Genomic DNA, 23,682 nt, shown 5'->3' with positions numbered 1-23,682 from the left:
GGACAATATCGGTATATCGGTAAAAAAAAAGCCAACATGGACCATCCCTAGTGTCTGTGTGTGTGTGAGGCTGCAGCGGGTGGAGGACCATCCCTAGTGTCTGTGTGTGTGTGAGGCTGCAGCGGGTGGAGGACCATCCCTAGTGTCTGTGTGTGTGTGAGGCTGCAGCGAGCGGGTGGAGGACCATCCCTAGTGTCTGTGTGTGTGTGAGGCTGCAGCGAGCGGGTGGAGGACCATCCCTAGTGTCTGTGTGTGTGTGAGGCTGCAGCGGGTGGAGGACCATCCCTAGTGTCTGTGTGTGTGTGAGGCTGCAGCGGGTGGAGGACCATCCCTAGTGTCTGTGTGTGTGTGAGGCTGCAGCGGGTGGAGGACCATCCCTAGTGTCTGTGTGTGTGTGAGGCTGCAGCGAGCGGGTGGAGGACCATCCCTAGTGTCTGTGTGTGTGTGAGGCTGCAGCGGGTGGAGGACCATCCCTAGTGTCTGTGTGTGTGTGTGAGGCTGGCTGCAGCGGGTGGCGACTGACCATCGGCCAGGAAGGAGGAGAGGATCGGCGCCGCTATCAGCTCCTCCACCGACGACTCCATCCTCCTCTCGCCGTCGATCACCCAGGGGGTCTGGGGCAGCATGCGAGAGAACTTGTTGTACCTCCCTGAGTGTCAAAGAGGGGGAACACAGACTAGGTGATCATCGCAATTATGCCACAGCAATGTGGAACAGCCCGACCCACAGCCGTAAAAGAATGTGAATCCCTACCCGCCTCCTTCAAAACCGCCCTCAAAGAGCACCTACGGGAGGCTACAATTCGAAACTGGCCCCCGTAGATGTCGAAACTGCCCCCCCCCCCCCCCCCCTATCCACCCACCCAACCCCCTCCTAATGTACAGTTTCTTCCCCCTCGAATGTATATAGTTTCTGTTAGGATCTGTTAAACAGTACTGTATATTTGTATATCTTGTATGTCATAAATGTAACAGTACTGTATATCTGTATGTCATGTATGTCATAAATGTCATGATATATATCTGTATGTTGTGTGTATGTCATAAATGTCATTATGAATTGAAAACGGGGGACCCTGATGTAAACAAGACGAAAGTCTTTCTCTGGTCTGCATCCCCTTAACAATTGTGTGTATTGAGCCGTACTGTATTGTACCCATTCTGCAATCTGTTAATACAATGTTCAATCAATCAATCAATCACCCAGGGGGTCTGAGGCAGCGAGCGACTGAACTTGTTGTACGTCCCCGAGCGTCGAGAGAACGGAGGGAGGGAAGAGACGGCCCCTGTCGAGGAGGATGTCGAGGAGCCTTGAACACTGAACTCTCCACACACAAGCACACACACAACACACACACTGTACACGCTCACACACTAGCAGTCACTTTAACATGAGCACACACACACTTGTGCTGCACACGCTCACACTTATGGTCACTTTACAAAAGGAAAGGTCACTTTAAGAATAGTATACGGTAGTATAACTTGAGATTGTATAATATAGCAGTGTACATAAAGACCCAGTGCCTCATCCGTAGCTAACAGTGTGTTGCACTACCACAGGACCTAGCATGTCCTACCATGCTCTGTAAATAACTCGTGTACAGATACCGATATGCCCTACTCTGTTTACTTGTTTCATTGCACAATGTCGTTCTATTGGATACTTATTATATATTACTTATAATATTATATATTATATATATATTGTATTATTGCACAATCGTTGCGCGCAAGACCCCCCGCATTACATTGTATACTTGTATGCCGTGACAAATAAAACTCTTGACTTGACTTGGAGATAATTCACTGGTTAACTAGTTGGTCGTTACAAATGTATTCGGTTAAAACAGGAGTTTGGCTAACAGGCGCGCCAAAAAGTGGCCATTTTTGTTTTCGTTTTTGAGGACCGCATACTTTTCCTGCAAACCAAAATCCTATACTTTATACTTATAGCACATGCATGAGCCTGGTCTCTTTTGAAGGATGACATTCTGAAGCTTATGATACAATAGAGAAAGATCACTTTTAGTGCTTTTTTTTTTTGATCCACTTTTTCTCCCATTTTTCTATATTTTCTCCCATCCCAATTTCGTATCGTCCAATTCAACCCTCCCCTGTCACGAACGCTGTTTCTTGCCTCCCACAAGCCGGCTGCAATGTGGACTAAGTCATACATAGCACAAGTCCCCTCCGGTACTTGAGGTAACAGCAGTCGCATCTTTTCACCTGCGCAGCTCGATCTCTCAGTGGCGAGGAGTAACGCGTGGGAGGCTCACGCTGCCCCCGACACTTCCTGATTCTACTGTGCAGGCGCACCAACCGACCTGTAGGAGTCGCTGTCCACAACGCCCGATCCCCACCCATCAGTTTCCCACCCCCTAATACGGCCAATGTGTATTAGTACGGACGACCAGCTAAACTGAAAGCAATGTGGAGCGCTGGGCTCGAACAGGCAAGCCCAGCGTCTCCCTCATTCGTGGCGAGCGCCTTGCCCACTACGCCACGTAGCCGCCCAAGATCACTTTTAGTGCTAATGAAATACTGAACTTGAGTTGTAGAAAAACTTGTTACTCGCGTTTTTCTGTAGTAGTTGCAATATCCAAATATAGTATTTCCAAAGAAATTGGTATGAGCTGGGAAACACACTGGGTCCATAGCCTGAAGTCTTATGTAGTACATGTCCAAATTTCAGAAATTAGTGATTAGGAGCGATTTTGGTAAACTGGAGAAGAAAGAAAAGCTCTCCAGTAAACAATTTCCTCATTGACTTTAATTCATTCTGCGTTTCTTTCTCTTCCGGTTTTCGCTCGTGACTTTTCACCTTGATCCCCGATTCGCACATCCCCCACGTGGGGTATCATTGGAAAGCCACACTCATTGGCTACAACCCTGTCGAATATTTCTCAAGATCGCCAAATGATTGACAGGGCTAGAGCCCCGGGAGTCAGGGGTGGTACTCTGACTCTGCCGTGTACTTTGGCGCACGACTCGCATATCGGCATGTAACTCGAGAACCGCTCAACGGATTTTGTCGCCTGAAACGGCAATCGACAGGCAACAAATAGGGCTTTAATTCTCTCTCTATATATATAGAAAGGTCGGCAAAGTGGCGCAAATCATCCTCAAGAGGGCCCCGGGGCCGGGCCGTTGCGCGTTAAGGAGACCCAACAGGGACCTGACCGGGGGGGGGATCCCGAAAGAGCTCCCAGATTCATGGCATATGTCAATATTTATACATGATAGGAGGGGTGGGGCCAGGTTACCAGATGGGAGGGAGGGGGTGCTTCAGATAGGAGGATGAGACAGGGGGGGCGGGGGGGTGATTCAGATAGGAGGATGAGGATGGAGGATGCCGTTTGCTTCTGGGATATTGTTTCCATTATAAAATTATATTACTATTTTTTTTTGTCGACCAATAGTCGACTAACGGCAAATTTTGGCCAATCATAGTCGACTATCCAAATCCTTAGTCGGGGACGGCCCTAAAATGCACCATGTACCATTTTGTGGAAATAATAACAGAACGTAGGTTTAGTTGTGCATGTGCAGTGTTTCCCACAGGATTTTACGAGACTGTGGTGGGTGAACCTCGGCCCCTCTAAGGGGGTCCGCGGGCATGCCCCCCCCCCCCAGAAAAAAATTTTTTGTGTACATTTTAAAGTTAAACGCATCAATCTGGTGCACTTTTGAGAGCAAAATAAATAGGCTAGATCTACAGTATGATGAACTTTGTGCTCAAATCGCAAAATCGACTGGACTAGAGCAGACATTTGAGCCATCAAAGAAATGAAGCAAAAGTGGTTACCTGTGTTGAACTGGTTAATTTTTTAGAAAAAAATAAATATATATACTGGATTACTATTACGACTACTACCACTGCCAATACTACTGCTGCATCCCTATTGGCAAACTTTATATTTAAAAATACAAAAAAAAAAAATAGAAAATGTAAACGTTTATAATTTCTTTTTATAAAATAATAATTTTCGGTTCATTATAAAGAGTCTCACCTGCCACAAAGATGGACACGTGGGTGCACAGGACGTCCTGGGCCGCGCACCTGGTGGCAGGGCGCCTGGGAGGACAGGGGGAGTTCCTGAAAGGTCGAGAAGACATCCGTCAATCAATGTCAAGGATATATTAATCATTTAAGTGTAGGGATGTCCGATATTATCGGCCGATATTGGCAGTACATTTTTTTATTTATTGTCAAAAGTATGCATAATGTTGTGTTAATTCCACGACAAGAGATATGTAATGTTAATTACCTGAAATTATTTCGTTTTTTTTGGGGGGGGGGGGGGGAACCCCGCATATATCGGTGTATCGGTTGATATCGGTATTGGAAATTAAGAGTTGGACAATATCGGTATATCGGTAAAAAAAGCCAATATCTAACGTCCCTATTTAAATGTGTTAATATGACTCATCCCTCTATAAGACGACCACTGCTGTAGGGGCTGAGCGATATGGGAGAGATAACACATTCATTTAGAAAACTAAATTGAGTATTACCATTAACGATATCAAAAGGATCCCACAATATTCACATTTTGTCATTAATTTAGAAAACTAAACAGTGTATTACCATTCACAATATGACACAGATGGACAAACAATTAATGTGTATTACCGTAATTCCTCTAATAGTAACCGGGTCTCAAATACAAGCCGGGTCTCTATTAATGGCCCGGTGCGCTCTTGAGCTAAGCAATTATAAGCCGGCCTCCTAATACAAGCCGGGTTACTAATATACTGAGCTGCATACTGAGCTAGTTACTTGATTTCACTTTGAAAACGTTGAAATGACCAGTGACCACCTGTAATTGCACTGTTTACTATTTCATACAGTACTTGGTTTCAATAAATGAACCCAGTACATTTTACTGGGTTCAAACTGACACAAAATGTTGATTTATTCATTATGATCCGTTTGAAAATTTGAAATATAGGCCTCCCTCTTATACAGGCCTCCTCCTAATACAAGCCTGGTACCCGCTACAGTTGAAACAAATACAAGCCGGGGTTACTATTAGAGAAATTACGGTATTATACTCCTAATGTATTAAATAGTAGGTTCTTACTTCAGAAAACTCTGGTCCGAGATCTTCTCCAAGGCTTTGACCACAGCTGCCCTGGTGAAGATGGACTACCGGAGGGGGGGGGGGGGGGGGGGGGGGGGGGGGGGGGACAAACACTGTTAAAGGGATAGTTCAGATTTGAAACCCTAGTTCTATTTCTTACTTCCCTATGATGTCATTGATCCTATTGTCTTATAATAATAATACATTTTATTTGGTGGCGCCTTTCAGGACACCCAAGGTCACCTTACAGATCATAGAAAAAATAAGAATAGGCGGCTGGGTGGCGCAGTGGGCAAGGCGCTCGCCACTGACGCAGGAGATACTGGGTCTCGAGCCCGGCTCTTTCGGCGTTGCTACCGGCTTGGCCGGTCGTTCATACTAACACAATTGGCAAGTGTTAGAGGGTGGGAAAGCCGGTGGGTGGGGATTGGACGTTGTGGACAGCGACTCCTACAGGTCGGTTGGGTGACGCCTGCACAGCGGAGACAGGAAGTATCGGGGGTAGTGTGAGACTCCCACGCGTTACTCCTCGCCGCTGAGAGTTCGAGCTGTTGCGGTGAAAAGATGCGACAGGCTGCCTCCTCGTGTACCGGAGGGGGACACGTGATGCAAGGCTTCTATCCTCACTACAGCCGACCAGTGGGAGGCATAGTCTAGCAACGTTCAAGACAGGGGAGGGGAGAATTGGAAATACGAAATTGGGATGGGAGAAAAATAAGGAGAAAAAGTGATATGGCTGATTGACTGTGTGAGCGGTCAGGTAATAGGAGAATCGATTTTCAGCTTGCGGCCAGAGCGTGCGTGCGTGCACGTATACTATAGATAATCTAGCGTTTGTTTGAAGGCGATTCGTGAATGGGCCGAAAAATTACTACGTTCTAGAATATTCCAGTAAAGGGCGATTATCATGGAATGTCTTCTTTTTTCCGTGAAAACTAGTGCTTTTCAAAATGCTAGAAAACGGAAATGAAGCGATAAAAAAACAATCTGCTACGACAATGTTGACTGGAAAATGAGTCTTTGATAAGCGACGGGCAGATTAGACACATAGCCATAATTTAAAACATAGATTAGGCGATATTAACGTTAACATTGAAGTGGTGCTGGGCATTCAAGGAGGTAAAAAGGAATTCAGCTTGGGCAGTGAAAGTGTTAAACTGAAGTATTCAAACAAAACAGAATTCCCACTGGTTTTTCAAACACTATTCTCCAATAATGTTCTTACTTGTTTGTTCTTGGTAGCTTTGAAACAGTCGGGACACGCTGGTGCACTAAGAGAGAGAGATAGAGAGAGAGAGAGAGAGAGAGATAGAGATAGAATCATTGTTTTGGTTGGTTGTAGAGCTGCTACTAATGATTATTTAAGTAATCGATTCTCATTCAATGATTATTTTATCGATTAATCATTTTCACCCAAAAAACGAAATTGAATATTTACTTAAAGGTGCTATAGATAACATTTTTATGTAGACTAATTATTTTTACTTTACTTTTACTTTTAGAAAGGTGCAGAATAAAAGTATTGCTTTTCCCCCAAATAAATAGTTGATTTATGAATTCATAATGAATTATTATTATATTTATTAATTACTAATAAATAAATCATTAATTTTTGTTTATTGACGGGTCAAAAATGTATGTTTACATGTTGCAGGTATGCATCACCTCCCTACTTCCCATTTCCCCCAAGTGGAATGCACTTGAGTGGATAAATGACATGCTGGTGGTCTAGTGCGACACCTAGTGGCTGAATGTTATCTCTATAGCACCTTTAAAAAGGGGCACTTCACCAAAAGACAATGCCGATTTATTTTGCACATAATCTCACATAGATACATACATACAAAAACTCAGCAGTTTTGCACACATTTGTTTAGTTATTGAGAGTACATTTGTTTGAATATGGCCACCAGTGATGTCATCAAAGGACATCGAATCCTTGCGTTAATTGCAGCTCAATGAAATGATGTAGATGAAAAAATAGCAATACCTTATCTTAAGGATTCAAGGTCCTTGATGTTGTATAATACTTATAATACTCTTCTATACGACAGACGTGATGAGTTTGTTATCGAGATATTATATGTAAGAAAGGAACTTACAGGAAATGGCAGTCAGACTCGGTCTCCTGGTGAGTGTATCCTACACCGACCTCAAACTCACTCTGAAACACACGAGGCAGGTGTGAGACGATGTCATTCAATATGTTATCAATATGTTATCAATGTGTTATCTACAGAGCAAGTAGTCATCCCTAGTCCCTACTGTTATTTACATAGCAATTGATTGATTAATTGATTGAACGATTGAAAACTTTATTAACAGATTGCAGAATGGGTACAATATACAGTACGGCTCAATACACACAATTGTTAAGGGGATGCAGACCAGAGAAAGACTTTCATCTCGTTTACATCAGGGTCCCCCATTTTCAATTCATCATAACATTTATGACATACACGGCATACGGATATACAGTACTGTTACATTCCAGACATTTATGACATACAAGATATACAAATATACAGTACTGTTTATTTACAGGCAAGAGTTTCTAAAAGAGAATATTATATACATTTGAGGGGGAGGAAACTGTACAGAGCAAGTAGTCATCTCTAGCACCCTACTGTTATTAGTAGTCATCTCTAGTCCCCTCCTACTGTTGTTTCCCACGAGGTCACGAGGTCACACACCTTGGAGAAGACGTCCACGCCGCCCAGCTCCTTGGAGACGAGGCCCTGCAGGATCCACTTGAAGGCCTCCTTCACCAGGACCACGTCGTCGCGGCCCAGGGTCATGCTCTTCTCTCTGTGGAGCGACGGCAGCCGGCGAGCGTCGTTTAAATAAACCAACGCGTTTATTCCTCACACTACACACGACACGCTTTAATAATCATGAACCCCGTCGTCAGTCAGACCCTGAACTAATGTTGTTTGGGATGGATGGATGGATGATGTCAAAATATATGAATGGTGATTGGCTACACAGTGAAAATGTGTAGAAAAATCATACAATACATTTTCACGATGTTATATAAATATCGCTTCTTTATCACAGTCGGGCCGAGAGAGAGAGAGAGAGAGAGAGAGAGAGAGAGAGAGAGAGAGAGAGAGAGAGAGAGAGAGAGAGAGAGAGAGAGAGAGAGAGAGAGGAGACAGAGAGAGAGAGAGAGAGACAGAGAGAGAGAGAAACAGAGAGAGAGACAGAGACAGAGAGAGAGAGAGAGAGAGAGAGAGAGAGAGAGAGAGAGAGAGAGAGAGAGAGAGAGAGAGAGAGAGAGAGAGAGAGGAGACAGAGAGAGAGAGAGAGAGAGAGAGAGAGACAGAGAGAGAGAGAAACAGAGAGAGAGAGAAACAGAGAGAGGGGGGGCAGAGATACAGCGCAAGGTGATACAACCAGGCTACTGCTCTACTGCTGGTGTGAACAACCAGGCTACTGCTCTACTGCTGGTGTGAACAACCAGGCTACTGCTCTACTGCTGGTGTGAACAACCAGGCTACTGCTCTACTGCTGGTGTGAACAACCAGACTACTGCTCTACTGCTGGTGTGAACAACCAGGCTACTTCTCTACTGCTGGTGTGAACAACCAGGCTACTGCTCTACTGCTGGTGTGAACAACCAGACTACTGCTCTACTGCTGGTGTGAACAACCAGACTACTGCTCTACTGCTGGTGTGAACAACCAGGCTACTGCTCTACTGCTGGTGTGAACAACCAGGCTACTGCTCTACTGCCAGTGTGAACAACCAGACTACTGCTCTACTGCTGGTATGAACAACCAGACTACTGCTCTACTGCTGGTGTGAACAACCAGACTACTGCTCTACTGCTGGTATGAACAACCAGGCTACTGCTAGTGTGAACAACCAGACTACTGCTCTACTGCTGGTGTGAACAGCCAGACTACTGCTCTACTGCTGGTATGAACAACCAGGCTACTGCTCTACTGCTGGTGTGAACAACCAGGCTACTGCTCTACTGCTGGTGTGAACAACCAGACTACTGCTCTACTGCTGGTGTGAACAACCAGGCTACTGCTCGCACCAGAATGTACGTTCCGTTTTTCTCTTACCAGTCATGTTTTAACAATGCGCAGTTACCTTTAATAGCCATAAGGTGGCGATCGTATATCGTTTTAACGGTGATGTAATGGCATTAGCATAACATGATGACATCACAGCTCTCAACACATTAAGACAAGATCCACCAGGGTTTAAAGCGTTAATTACTAAATGAATCAAATTCAATTTATATGGACAAAATAGATCCTACTTAAAGATAGAATCTGTAATGCCGTCATACAGCAACCTCTAGGCAAAAGAGCCCCGCTTGGTATTAACACTTTGTCAAATTTCTTTGGTTTTTGCCTGTCGCGTGGGTTGGAGTTGAGTGGGGATAGGGGATAGGGGGAAGGGGGAAGGGGGGGGTGCTACTGCTGGCGTCACACCTCAGGCTCAAGGTCTGGAGAAATCCACAGTATAATAAGATACTAAACTCACAAAACCACACATCACACCAAAACAAACCAAATGTAAACAAAGTGTGCTACACCAAGCGGAGCTCTTTTGCCTAGAGGTCTCGGTAGTGTGATAATAAAGGGTTAACCTTCTGTAGTGTGGTAGTGAAAGGGTTAACCTGCTGTTGTGCGGCAGTGAAAGGGTTAAAGGAAGCAGCGTTACCTCACTTCCTTCTTCACATGTAGCCAACAGGAATGCTGTGGGATAAAGTAGCAACAATGGCCGTTACTAATGTACCACGATGCAAGGTCAAGGTCAACTTTATTCATATAGCACATTTAAAATCAACCGAAGTTGTACCAAAGTGCTGTACAATACAAAAACAGAAATACTAAAAGAAATACAAAATACAGTATACACACAAAGTCATAAAAACGACAATACATATTGTTGTGAAGGGCCAGATTAAACCGAATATATATATTTATTTATATATATATATTTAATTGTATTTGTATATTCTCTAATATTCCCTGATATCCCTTGTATATTCCTTGTACAATATGCATTGAATATCCATTCTAGCCTACTGAACATCCCATAATAGTCTCCATTCTACTATTGGTCGAGACCTTGGTGCCAGGCTGCCATACCCCTCAGACCCAGTTCAAACGTACCGCTCGACATGTACGAACAAGTCCTAGTTCCGCGTAGGAATTTGGCTACCGCACCACTAATGGGACTATTTGTTCATAGTGCGTATATATACTGCGCTACTAAAGTAGGACTTTCTTTTCAGTCCAGTTTCTTACCCTCCAATAGAGTCACAGACGTAAAGCCTCCCCGCGACGCCACGTGTGGGAGTAAGGCCAAGTTCGCCTACCATCGGTATTGAGACATCGTGTATATTAATATTTGAATAGTCATATTTGGCACTATATCGTCGAGTTGGACGTAGTCTATTAAGCTAATAATAGTCTGTTAATATATAGTGCTTCGTGCGGTGAGAATACTACCGTAGTCAGTACCCCATCGTTTCGGGCAGAGAACTGGCTGCTTACCCAGGGTGGTTGACCCTATGTGAAGCTGCACCCGAGGAGCCCCAGAGCCGACGAGCGAGTGGACCTGTATACCGGATTATTCTACCGACGACAGCCCGCCTTCCCAGGCACGGATTATGCTTTGGATACTTTGATTATTCCATGGATAAAGACCCCCGACACTGCCGTGTGTTGGAACCCCCCCCCCCTGGAGAGGACGCAAGGTGAGGAGACGCTCTGCAAGACGAGGTCTCTTCACGTCTCTCCCCCGTGGACCGGAGAGAGCCGGCCCACAAAGAGTCCACCTGCTTTCATCTGTGGTCCAAGGATCGCCGGCGCATTGAACGGCACTACAGTGGGTTCACCTGGGATACCCTTGGCCGGACGAGGCAGCCGGATTCTACCCCCCCCCCCCCCCCCCTCCTACTCCTGTCGGCTTACAAGCGACCGGATTAACCCCCTCTAGTGTATCCAGCCTATAATCATTAAAGTATCATTGCTGTTATTCCTTAACTATTCCAGGTCGTATGTTTGCCACCTGCGCCTTCAGAGATTGGACATTCTCTATTGATATACCGACGAATACTCCTTGCCATAAAAGTGCATACTATTTCAATTCATAAATGTAATTAAGTGATTAAGTGCTTATTCTACACACCATCGCTGTGTAGGAAATAAAGACCTGTTTCTAATTCGTACATTTGTGTTGGATCCGTTTCATCTACGTGAGAGTGTTCATGATAATATATTTATGCCGTGTACTGGGTGGCCGAATATTAAGTACAAAGGTAGTGGTAGTAAGTATCATATCTAGTAATACAGTCAGGGAATTGTACCCCTCAGTTACACATATATATATATATATATTTTCTTTTGTATCCACTTTTTCTCCTTCTTTTCTATTTTCTTCTCCCATCCCAATTTCGTATTGCCAATTCTCCCCTCCAATTCTCCCCTCCCCTGTCTTGAACGTTGCTAGACTATGCCTCCCACTGGTCGGCTGTAGTGAGGATAGAAGCCTTGCATCACGTGTCCCCTCCGGTACACGAGGAGGCAGCCTGTCGCATCTTTTCACCAGACAGCGCAGACTCTCAGTGGCAAGGTGTAACGCGTGGGAGGCTCACACTACCCCCGCTACTTCCCGTCTCTGCTGTGCAGGCGTCACCCAACCGACCTGTAGGAGTCGCTGTCCACAACGTCCAGATTACCATCCATCGACTTTCCACCCGCTAAACTCTGCCAAATGAGATAGTATGACGACTGGCCCAAGCCGCAGGCAATGCTGACTCGGGGAGTCGAGACCGGAGTCTCTTGCATTGGTGACGAGCGCAATCTCCGCTACGCCACCCAGCCGCCCTGACAATAATTTTTTTTTAAACAATCAAGACACGACCAGGGACAATTGGTCCACTGATGGATACATCTTGATATTAGTCTAGTCTAGTGTGTTCATTAGATGGGTGAAATCCACTTTCATTGCCTCTGTGCCTGTTTTCGTAGGCAGTTAGCCTCTGGTATGCGTGCCATTAGCGTTAGCCACGCTTCTAGGCCTCTCTTCTTTTGGAAAGAATGATGATAAAAAAATTATAAATATTATATATTTTTTTTGTATTCGACTAAGAGGTTGGCTAGTCGACTACGGCTCCTTTCGACCGATTAGTCGACTAATAGGGGTCAGCCCTAGTAGCAGGACAATAAAACATGTTTTATTAGCCCTAATAATGGAACCCTTGCACTGAAGAACCATATAAGTCCGTTTTGAAATGTTTTAGACGGCCCGTGTATTTAGAGTTGATAAGTTAATCTAAATCACTACTCAACTAAGAAACTACTCAACCTCTACCGTCTTTAACTATGAGTGAACACAACACTAACTTAGCATCTTTAGATAATAAAGTACTCGACCTCTACTGTCTTTTACTATGAATGAAGTCAATGAACACAACACTCTAACATACATTACTCTGAACATTTTAAAACAGACTCATATGCTTCTTCATCCGAGGTACTCAATTATGAAATAAATGAAGTTCCTACTTTGTAGGGCTGACCTTCGATAATTTTTTTTGGAATTCGAAGTTTCGGGGCCGAGATTCGATTTTAATTCTAAATAAAAAGAAATTTATAAAAAAAGATTATTATTATAATTTTTTTTTAATTAAATATATATTTTTTTATGTTTATTTTAATTCTAAATAAAAATAAATTTATAAAAAAAGATTATTATTATAATTTTTTTTTAATTAAATATATTTATTTAAATAAAAGAAATATTTATTTCTTTTATTTATTTTAATGTTCAACTTTGTCAGTGCTGTAAAGTTTAAACCTTTTTAAATCTTAGACAAACAAAACACTTTGCTTCCATGAAATATTGTAAGCCGTCATTTGAGGCTTTATAAAAGCAGCACAATGAACACAAATCTGTCAGTGCCGAGTCCGACCTCATCTTAAATAACAAACAGCATTGCTTGTTGTAGTTAACAAAGAGAGGCAGAGTTGATTTTGCAAAGAAAAAAAAATTATTCATTATTATTATTTTCTTTTTTTTACATAATCGAATTTTATTTTCATATTCAAATCCCATGCCCATCGAACGAAGCTTCGAAGTATTTAAGACAGCCCTACTACTTTGAAAAGAGTACTTTGAAGAGGTCTTGTCCGGGAATAGCACCGCACAAGCAGACTACAGAGAGTGGCCCGTTCAGCCGAGCGCACAATTGGAGGGGGGCTTCCCACTCTCCAAGACATTTACAACAAGCGGTGCAGGGGTAAGGCTAAGAGAATTATCAAGGACTCTAGGCACCCAAACAACTGCCTCTTTGAACTGCTGCAGTCAGGCAAGCGATACCAGAGTCTCATGGCAAGCACAGAAAGACTCAGAAGAAGCTTCTATCCCCAGGCCATCAGGTTGCTCAACGAACAATAAACACTATGCAACAACCATCAAATGCACACAGCACACACATCCACACGCACACACTCACTTTAAACAAACAACTCACTGCAGCACCCACTCTACACACTTTAGAACACACAAACACACTTTATATTTATTGGTAAAGAATTTGCACTACAACCCATACCTCAGTACACCTACTGTAAATTGTACCTAAATTGTACCTCATCCCATTTCTGCTTTGCACTATATTGTATATTAGTATATTGCATAGTATATTGTATGGTAACTCAAGTTACTTCTATTCTGCATTGAACATTGTACATATGTACATACTGAACACTTGTGTCTACGTACGTGACTTCTATTTTTTACATGCTATACTTATTTTATTTCATACTTATCTTTTTTGTCTAGCACAGTCTCTGGAGCGTAACAGAAAGAAGCATTTTGTATAAAAGTATTCTGTACTTCTGTATGACAACTAATAAAGAAACTTGAAACTTGAAACTTGACACACGTACCTCTCGGACACCAAGCTGAGCGGGCAGAGAGACGAACAGAACCATCGAGTTGAACTGGTACTTCTCCGCCTTCACCGCCTCTGCTATCTGTATTGATAAGAGACAAAAAACATCGAGTTGAACTGGTACTTCTCAGCCTTCACTAGGGTTGGGTACCGTTCACATTTGAACCGATACCGGTACCTTTTTCGGTACTTTAGTCTCTGAAAAAGTAATCTACCTACCTCAGTTGTAAAGAAATGTGTCCAAAACATTCTAAAGACCGAGATCAAAGCAATGTACAGACAAAAATCGGAATTGCAAATACGCAGCACTAGACAACAGCAGTACTTCCAAGGTTCTAAACCTAGTCACCTATTAGCCATGCGACTAAGAATTAATGCAAAATTTGCAGATATAACTGCCATTAGGAAACAACAAGCTCTAGTAACAGAACCCAAAATAATAAACGATACATTCAAAGAATTCTACTCCGATTTATATAACTCAGAAACGACCTTTGATCAGGACAAATTAGACACATATCTTAATCAAATTACTCTCCCTAAACTTACAGATGAAGACGCTAAACAGTTAGAAGTACCGATCACATTAGAAGAACTCAAGAAGGCCATATCCGGAATGAAAAACGGCAAAGCTCCGGGAATTGACGGTATCCCATCAGAAATGTACATTTCTTGCTGGGACATATTTGGACCCTTATTACTAAATATGATCTTATACTCAGTCAAAGAGGGAAGCTTCATCGAACACCAAAATACCGCACTCATTTCAGTTCTTCACAAAAAAGACAAAGACCCCACTGAATGCGGTAGTTACCGTCCTTTAAGCCTCCTCGGAACCGATGTCAAACTGTACTCTAAGATATTAGCCATCAGATTGCAAAAGCATATGACGTCTTTAGTTCATACGGACCAAACAGGCTTCATAAAAGGTCGCCTGATCAATGATAACATAAGGCGAATACTGCACGTACTAGATACAGACAAAGAGGACATCACACCTAAGGCGATACTATCCCTGGATGCTATGAAAGCATTTGACAGGTTGGAATGGTCGTTTCTATGGGCAGTATTGGAAAGGATGGGGTTAGGAAAAGGTTTCATTGATATGATTAAAGTACTATACAAGGACCCATCGGCCATGATTACAACAGGCACAATCATCTCCAAAATCTTTCCGGTATCACGCTCTGCCAGACAGGGTTGCCCTCTTAGTCCCGGACTATTCAATTTATCATTAGAGCCTTTAGCACAATATATAAGACAATCCCAATCCATAGAACCAATCGTAATCAAGGGCACACAACAAAAAATTAGTTTATATGCGGACGACGTAATATTGTTCATGCAAAACCCCAACACCACATTGCCTCATCTGCTCAAGTTGATTGAGAACTTTGGTGATCTATCGGGATTTAAGATAAATTGGCCGAAGTCGGCTTTCCTTCCACTTAACACCCCTGCAAAAAAAGGTATAACCCTCCCAGGTGCGATACCGATGGTAAAACATTTCAGATGCTTGGGAGTGGAAATATTCCCCACCATAAGACAAACGGTGAAGCACAATTACACAAAAATACAGAACAAAATCAAGGACGACCTGGACAGGTGGGCAAAACTTAAAAACTCAGTACAGGCAAGGGTATCAATAGTTAAGATGGATGTATTACCAAGAATCAATTTCTTCAGCTCAATGCTTCCGTTACCTCCTCCAGAGGGCTACTGGAAAAGATTACAAACCTCCACATACAAATTTATTTGGAATAACAAACCGCCTCGCATAAAAAGATCCACCGCACAGAGAAGTAAAGCAGACGGTGGCATGGCAGTCCCAGATTTTTTACAATATTTTAATGCCTTCACATTAAGACCATTGAAGAAGATATGGTTTGACCCCGAGGCTTTGGTATCTTGGAGAGAATTAGAAGAAAACATAGTAGCCCCACAGAGATTGAAAGACATAGCATACACTAAACTTTCAATCAAGCATTGTGAGCGAGAATTTGGCCCAATAATAACCCATGCAATCAGGACATGGCGGGAAACTCAAAGGAAATTTCCTAACAATCAAGTATGGCATAATCACACTCCCATATTCAATAACAATGCTCTCTTAATGGGAAAACGACCTATAAGATTCCCTGTATGGGAAGAAAGAGGCATACACTCATTAGGGGATATTTTTAATAACAAGGGCCTCTGTAGTTATGTCGAAATATGCATAAAGTTTAACCTCACCGAGTCCACATGGCTTTTTTACATACAGTTAAAACTTTGTATGAGATCTCACGGTGTTCCATTACACATACCAATTGAACACCACAGATACCACAAATTTTTCTATGACAGAAATACATTGGGAGGTTTTGTATCAGGTTTTTATTCACAATTACTAACGTCCTCGTACGAAACCCTTCAACTAGACAATGTCTGGAGGAGGGATATACCAGACCTGGAAAATGACTTTGATTGGCAAGGAGCCTGGGCAAATGTCCGACTTACATCAAGGAACCCGGATCATCAACAAATCAATCTGAACTATATTCACAGGACATACTTGACTCCTATAAGGCTGTGCAAAATGGGGCTTATACAAAACTCCAAATGCTCCCAATGTACAAATGGGGACGAAGGAACATTTATGCACATGTATTGGGACTGCCCACCAGTTAAGGCATTCTGGGAAGATGTGTCCCAACAATTATCAATACTCGTATTTTGGAATATACCTGTACACCCCGCGGTATTGCTATTGAATGATGTTTTTGAGTTTGCAGTGAACCCACAACTAAAAAGATTGGTTTTATCGGGTATCACAGTAGCTAAAAAACTGATTGCATCACGTTGGTTTCAACCGGAAAAAATGTGCCGGAAAGTGTGGTTTCTTACATATCTTGATGTGATATATCAAGAAATATCAACAGCAAGAATTCTAGGGCTCAATGAATCCAAAATGTTAATGTGGTTAGAAGTGGTGGAGAGAATAAAAGCTAGCCTATAATGGTGATGTCTGGTTAGGAGTGAGGGATAATAGAGGTACTATCCAAGAGGGGGTCCGGGAGGGGGGGATTTGAGCTGGAGCATATGTGTGTAGGGTTTTAGAAAATAGGTATTCGGGGTATATTATATACTAACATTTATATAATTGTAACTTCGCTGGATATACACGGTATACGGTTAAAATGTTATTATTGACTATTTTTGTTTTATCCTGTTTCTGTACTTGCATATATTTTAACCACCTTTACTGAAAGTTTCATTATACATTGTGTGTTGAGTACTGACTTTTAATAAGTTTTGTTTTGCAATAATAAAAAAAATTAAAAAAAAAAAGAAATGTGTCCAAACTTCATTATTTATTATCATTATTATTTATTTAGAACAATTTGTTAATATATATAATATTGCAGTGAGCGTTGTCGCAATCTAGTTTTGTAAAGTGTAACCACACTTGCGACCGTTTTCAGCTTGCCATTGTCCCGACTGCTTTGTTGTTGTTGAAGAAAGTCAAACCCTAGGTAATCGCGTATTGTGCGCGTGAACGTTGACGTGACGTACACTTCATAGGTTTCGTTTTGCGGTAAACGAAACGTTGGCGTCATCGGACTTAAAAAATGTAAAAAAGTAATTTTTGTCTTTCATTACTGTTGGAGAAAATGTATAGTTAGTTTCCATACCATTAGATCATAATTACATAATCTGATCTACAAATCAGTGATATCAAGGTCGTGTAAGGACACCGTCTTCCCTTCGAGCTCTGTAACACATTAACGTTGACACAGACCTCTGTGGGAAGGTTTGTGTTCATCTTCATCAAACAATAGTCAAGGTAGAATGTGTACAAAAGCAGGACATGGTAACATAACCCAGAACATTAAGGCCAGGTGATCAGGACCGGGGGGGGGGGGGGGGGGGGGACTCGTCAACAGCCCGTGATCTTTGTCCGATGATGTAAGATCGTATGATTTGAGGGAGGACACGCCTGTTTAAACTGGTCATCTTTGTCATGTGATCAGCTGTTCTTGAATGTCTATAAATATCAATGTATTATGAAAGACCGGGCTTCTCTTTCTTCTTCTGCCGGCCGGTTGTGTTCTGTTCTGTTCCGTCTTGAACTTCAGTGTTCTAAATTGAATAAAGTACTGTGCTATGATTAAGACCAGCCTCGTCTACTTTCCTTAAGAAGCTCCATTCTCCTTCATTACCGAAATGTGGCACCGGTGAATCGGTACTCTGCAGTACCGACGTTATTCGGTCGATACCCTTAAAGGTACCAGATTCGGTACCCACCCCTAGCCTTCACTACCTCGGTTATCTGTATTCATGAAGACAAAAAGCTACGGTCAACTCTCCCATTTCAGTGATGGTACGATCCGACACTTCTGTGATGTGGTGGTGAATATGACAATGCTAAATATGCATTTATAGGTGATATAGATACCTAGATATAGATTTTGTAGAGTAATATATATTTTTTTTAAACTAATGCATCCACAGAGCTTTTAGTATCACTATTCCCCCCAAAAAACATTATTGATTAATGAATTTATCATTGAAAATAAATCCTCTCCCTACTTCCCATCCCCCCCACATGGAACACACCTGATTGGATAAATGACTGGTGCTCTGGTGCGACATCTAGTGGCTGAATGTTATCTACAGGCCCGTTTAACTATTTCTGCTGAAGTAAGAAATTATAATTATGGGGAAAGAAATCTCTGGAACACACCTTTACGTAGGGCTGGGCGATATGGCCTAAAAATTAAATCTCAGATTTTTTCACACCACATCCGATTTAATAATAAGCTTTGTTTTTATTCGACACAAAAGAATGATCAAACCAAGATGAATTTCCCTATTGGGATTGAAGTGCACACCTAACTTTCACCAATCTTCACTTAAAAAGAAAAAAAATATAATTATATATATATATATATATATATATATATATATATATATATATATATATATATATATATATAAAGGTTACTCTTGATCAAACAAAGATGAATGTCCCTATTGGGATTAATAGTGCAATAACTTGCTTTTTCACCAAACTTCACTTAAAACAAATAAAAGGTGCCTCTTGATCATCAAACAAGAATTTAATAAAGTACAAATCTAACTTTAACCAAACATCACTTTTTGTAAAAATAAAAGGTGAATCCTAAAAAAATGTAAAAAAAAAATTATTATAATTTTTCTTTTTGTCAAATCTATTTTCAATTTTTTTTTAACATCCTAAAATCATGAATTCGAATTAAATGATAAAATCGATGAATCCCCCAGCCCTACCTTTACGGCGTGGCTCTTGTCACAGAACTCTTGCAGGATTCCCAGACAGACCACGCACACGGCGGCTGCTGCGTTCACGTCGACGGGAACCACGGCTGCTGCGCCCGCCTCCGATTGGCCCTCGGTCTCCATGGCGTCGGTCTCCATGGCGTCCGGCTTCCTCCTCTTCCTCGGCGGGTCCTGGTCGCTCAGCTCCGGCACCGTGGCGTCTTGTTGTGAACCGTTATTCTCCACTGTGGCGCCGCGTGGCACCGTTGCATCATGGGAGCCGCCGTTCTCCTCCGTCGGCACGGTGGTCACCGCCGAATCTTGGCATTTTTGGACGTTTTCCGAATCGCCGATGAACGCTTGTAGTTCCTTGAGCGTGTCCTGAGGAAGGCAAGAGGGGAACACGCGACGTGGACACTGGGTCCTAAAGAACGCATATTCAAATCCCACATCACCTACATTGCATTGCATTGCATTGGCCCATCAACCGGTTTTAATAAACAAACAGAAACAGTAGCATGTGCATCTTTTAGATCAATTAGGCTATGAAAATTAGGCTGCCTCTAAATATACAAATGTATTAAATAAGAATTTAGTTTGCTTCACCGCCCACCGGGGGCTGTTTTTTTTTTCTCACAATTTAACACATCCAGCGCCGAAAACGGCTTACGTGTCACGACGTGTTTCAAGTTCATGCTAATTCTGCCATTCCACGGCGTACGACGTTATTGAGATCATATTTCATTTTTTCGCCATGTTATTCATAATTCCCTCACGGAGCCTGGTCTGATGCAGTGGGAGCATGCACAACTCTGCAACGCTTCAATACTGCCGCCTGGTGGATGATCGGCGAGTTACCAAACCGGAAATGGACGAGTCGATCTCGGTGCGTCTGGGAAATGCGTCCGGCACTCGCATAGTGTCGCGGGACTCAACACACACACCGTGTATATGGATCGCTGCCATAACTCAATAATCGACATGATTTGGGCTGTTATTATTATTATACAAACCGGAAATGGATCGACTCGATCGCCGTCAAATAAGTGGGATCTTTTTGCTCCAGTCTCGTCGGCCAACGGTAAGAGGACGCTGACGTCATTTTCAAGGCGATTGTACATTTCTTTGTTTACAAACCAACTGATCAATAAATCAACCCGTACTACATAAAGCATTTACTGACGATCACGGACTTATAAACGACCCCCCCCCCCCCGTTCATCCGCGCATGCTGAGTCATAACGTTTAGGATCGTATTCAGTTGGATTTTTTAATATAGCATGTATCACGAATAAACTGCAATCGATAATCTATATTATGCGTTTAGGCCTATAACTAGCGTTCTAGGAATTACTGCAGAAAACGATAAAAACATATTTATATTCTAGACGGTATTTTCGTATGAATGTATGAATGAAAAAGTATAACGTTCCCACATCCTGAACGATAGATAATCGATGTTGAATGGGCCATAGTAATGTCAATTTAGCAATACAATTTAAAAAGTTATAGCCCTGCAAAGAAGGTGAACATCTCCATAGACTTAGAGTGTTGGCAGAGAGTGGTATAAGATGCTCAAATTGCGTGGCAGGGAATGTGTTAATATACATTTTATTATTTTTTCTTTTTCTTTACAAGTCGATTATTAATTTCAATATAGAATATTCGTTGACAGCCCTACAATAATATTAATAAAAATACATAAAAAAAAATGTATCTACCTTTTCTCCCCATTTTTCGATTTTTTTCTCCCATCCCCAATTTCGTATTGTCCAATTCTACCCCTCCCCTGTCTCGAACGTTGTTAGGCCATGCCTCCCACTGGTCGGCTGCAATGAGGACGAAGCCTTGCATCACGTGTCCCCTCCGGTGATAATAGATCGATATATCGATCTGGATCGATGCATCGTCCCCACCCCTAACCGTTACACGCCCAATATATTTATATATATTTTTTCCGATTCCGACATGAAAATCGAATGTGGAGACTGGCGCGACTATTCGAAAAATTCAAACTCATCCCCAGAACCTACCTCGTAGGACTGTCGGTAGGCAGAGTGCTGCGTTACACAGCAGAACCTGAGCACACAGCGCGCACAGCATCCTGCAGACAACAGCTTCTTCACTATAGGCCTGTCTTTGTCCTTCAGCGGCAGCTTGGACCTGGTCTGGTCTGGAGACAACAGCGTCTTGACAACAGGAGTGTCTTTCAGAGACAGCGTGGACTTGGTCTGGTCTGGAGACAACAGCGTCTTGACAACAGGAGTGTCTTTCAGAGACAGCGTGGACTTGCTCTGGTCTGGAGACAACAGCGTCTTCACAACAGGAGTGTCTTTCAGAGACAGCTTGGACCTGGTCTGGTCTGGAGACAACAGCGTCTTGACAACAGGAGCGTCTTTGTCCTTCAGTGGCAGCGTGGACTTGGTCTGGTCTGGAGACAACAGCATCTTCACAACAGGACTGTCTTTGTCTTTCAGAGACAGCGTGGACTTGGTCTGGTCTGGAGACAACAGCATCTTCACAACAGGACTGTCTTTGTCTTTCAGAGACAGCGTGGACTTGGTCTGGTCTGGAGACAACAGCATCTTCACAACAGGACTGTCTTTGTCTTTCAGAGACAGCGTGGACTTGGTCTGGTCTGGAGACAACAGCATCTTGACAACAGGAGTGTCTTTCAGAGACAGTGTGGACCTGGTCTGGTCTGGAGACAACAGCATCTTCACAACAGGACTGTCTTTGTCTTTCAGAGACAGCGTGGACTTGGTCTGGTCTGGAGACAACAGCATCTTGACAACAGGAGTGTCCTTCAGAGACAGTGTGGACCTGGTCTGGTCTGGAGACAACAGCATCTTCACAACAGGACTGTCCTTCAGAAGCAGCTTGGACCTGGTCTGGAGAGTCCAGGAAACAGCATGTTGATTAATAGTAATTTCGCTGCCCATAGCGTTTGATATTTTTGCTCTGCTGCACACTCTGCTCCGCCCCCAATCGGTGATGTCAGAGTACCTGCCCCCCCCCCCCCCCCCCCCCCCCCCTCTGACATCACAGATTGAGGTGGGGCAGGGTGAAAATGACAACAACAACAATAATAATAATAACAAGAATAACAATAACAATGATAATGTTAATAAAAGCTCCGTTGTCCAAAGCTAGGTCTTACCTGGCACAAGTCAGCCAGCGTGTCGGGCGTCGTCTCGTCCACGCGGCGTCTCTTGGAGTCGGGCCGCGGGGACCTGTGTGGCCGACGACACGCCAGGAGAACAGGGTCACGTGGGGCAGAAGGTGACGAAGCAACGGCTGCATTTACATCGTTCCTATTTCTAACCCCTATTCAAGATACTATTAAAGAAAGGGATTAAAAGGAGGTGTATTTCTATTATTTGGGGTTAACTTGTTGTGGAACAATGCGGATATACGGTTAAGAATGAGTCGTTCGATTTTGGTTTTTAAGAAAAAGGTTTGTAAAGCTATTTTTGAAAACTACAAGGGTGAATAACACTGTTTTGTTTTCTTTTTTTTCTTTTAGAACGCCGTTTTGGAATCTACATTTTTGTATTTTTTTGTAAAGCTAACGTTTGAAAAACTACAAGGGTGAATAATACTGTTTTGCTTGCTTTTTTCTTTTTTTTACATATTTTTTATAATACTGTTTTGGAGTCTAAATGTTTGTATTTTTTGGTAAGAATATAGGACAGGCACATATAAGCACTATGCTTCAGTCTGTACCTGTTCAGTCTCTGTAAATAATCAAATATAGATAAATGATGATGTATATTGTACTGTGTGTGATGATGACTGAAAAAGATTTACTAAAAAAAATAAAAAAATAAAAAAATAAATGAATGAATGAATGAATATGTTTATTTAAAACGGACACCACAGCTACATTGGACCAGTCACAGTGGACAGACCAGATGTGTTGTTTTGCGTGTTTATAGCACAAGTGCTAGTTTTCAAGGCCAGTCCATTGAGGCTTTTCTAAAAGATAGAATCAAATCAACAGTAAAATACAGAATTAAAATCACAAATCAGAACAAATAAGTTAGCGGAGCAAGAGTCCATGATCAAAATAATAAAACCAGTCCGCGTCTACACGTGTGAGCACTGCAGCTTTGATTTCAGCCGTACCTCGAGTCCTCCACTGAAGACGTTGGCATTGGACTACAGTTTTAAGCCAGTAGGCAGAGAGCACTAACATGAGGCCTGACTTAGTATTATGGTCTGCTAGTCAACGGTTAGTTTATTTTATAGAACCGACTGTGCCTTGGGAGGATTCAGTGGAGGAGGCGTATGAAAACTTAGATATGCAGACTGGGGCTGTTGTACCGGATGTCATGTTCTAACATTCAAAGCTTCTATTGAAGTATTCGAACGAAGCTTCGAATGTCTG

At 42.6% G+C, this 23,682-nt stretch overlaps 1 protein-coding gene across 2 annotated transcripts in view; it reads right to left on the bottom strand.

Annotated features, from left to right (window-relative positions):
• The window catches only part of pus10 (pseudouridine synthase 10), a 72,997-nt gene that overhangs the window by 23,617 nt on the left and 25,698 nt on the right, over positions 1–23,682 (bottom strand). For both annotated transcript variants that reach the window (XM_084318979.1, XM_084318978.1), the window contains exons 14-24: positions 22,453–22,525; positions 21,326–22,183; positions 19,305–19,673; positions 14,008–14,094; positions 9,767–9,801; positions 7,780–7,894; positions 7,189–7,250; positions 6,312–6,357; positions 5,087–5,151; positions 4,013–4,098; positions 524–649 (exon numbers count right to left, since the gene is read on the bottom strand). In XM_084318979.1, coding sequence (XP_084175105.1) covers positions 524–649; positions 4,013–4,098; positions 5,087–5,151; positions 6,312–6,357; positions 7,189–7,250; positions 7,780–7,894; positions 9,767–9,801; positions 14,008–14,094; positions 19,305–19,673; positions 21,326–22,183; positions 22,453–22,525 — 1,922 coding nt within the window. The remainder of the gene's footprint in view (positions 1–523; positions 650–4,012; positions 4,099–5,086; positions 5,152–6,311; positions 6,358–7,188; positions 7,251–7,779; positions 7,895–9,766; positions 9,802–14,007; positions 14,095–19,304; positions 19,674–21,325; positions 22,184–22,452; positions 22,526–23,682) is intronic.

The sequence above is a fragment of the Notolepis coatsorum genome (genome assembly GCF_963971535.1).
Source record: "Notolepis coatsorum genome assembly, chromosome: 7".
NCBI classification, from domain to species: domain Eukaryota; kingdom Metazoa; phylum Chordata; class Actinopteri; order Aulopiformes; family Paralepididae; genus Notolepis; species Notolepis coatsorum.
The sequence above is the reverse complement of the archived record's forward strand: the minus strand, read 5'-3'. Positions and strand labels throughout refer to the sequence as shown.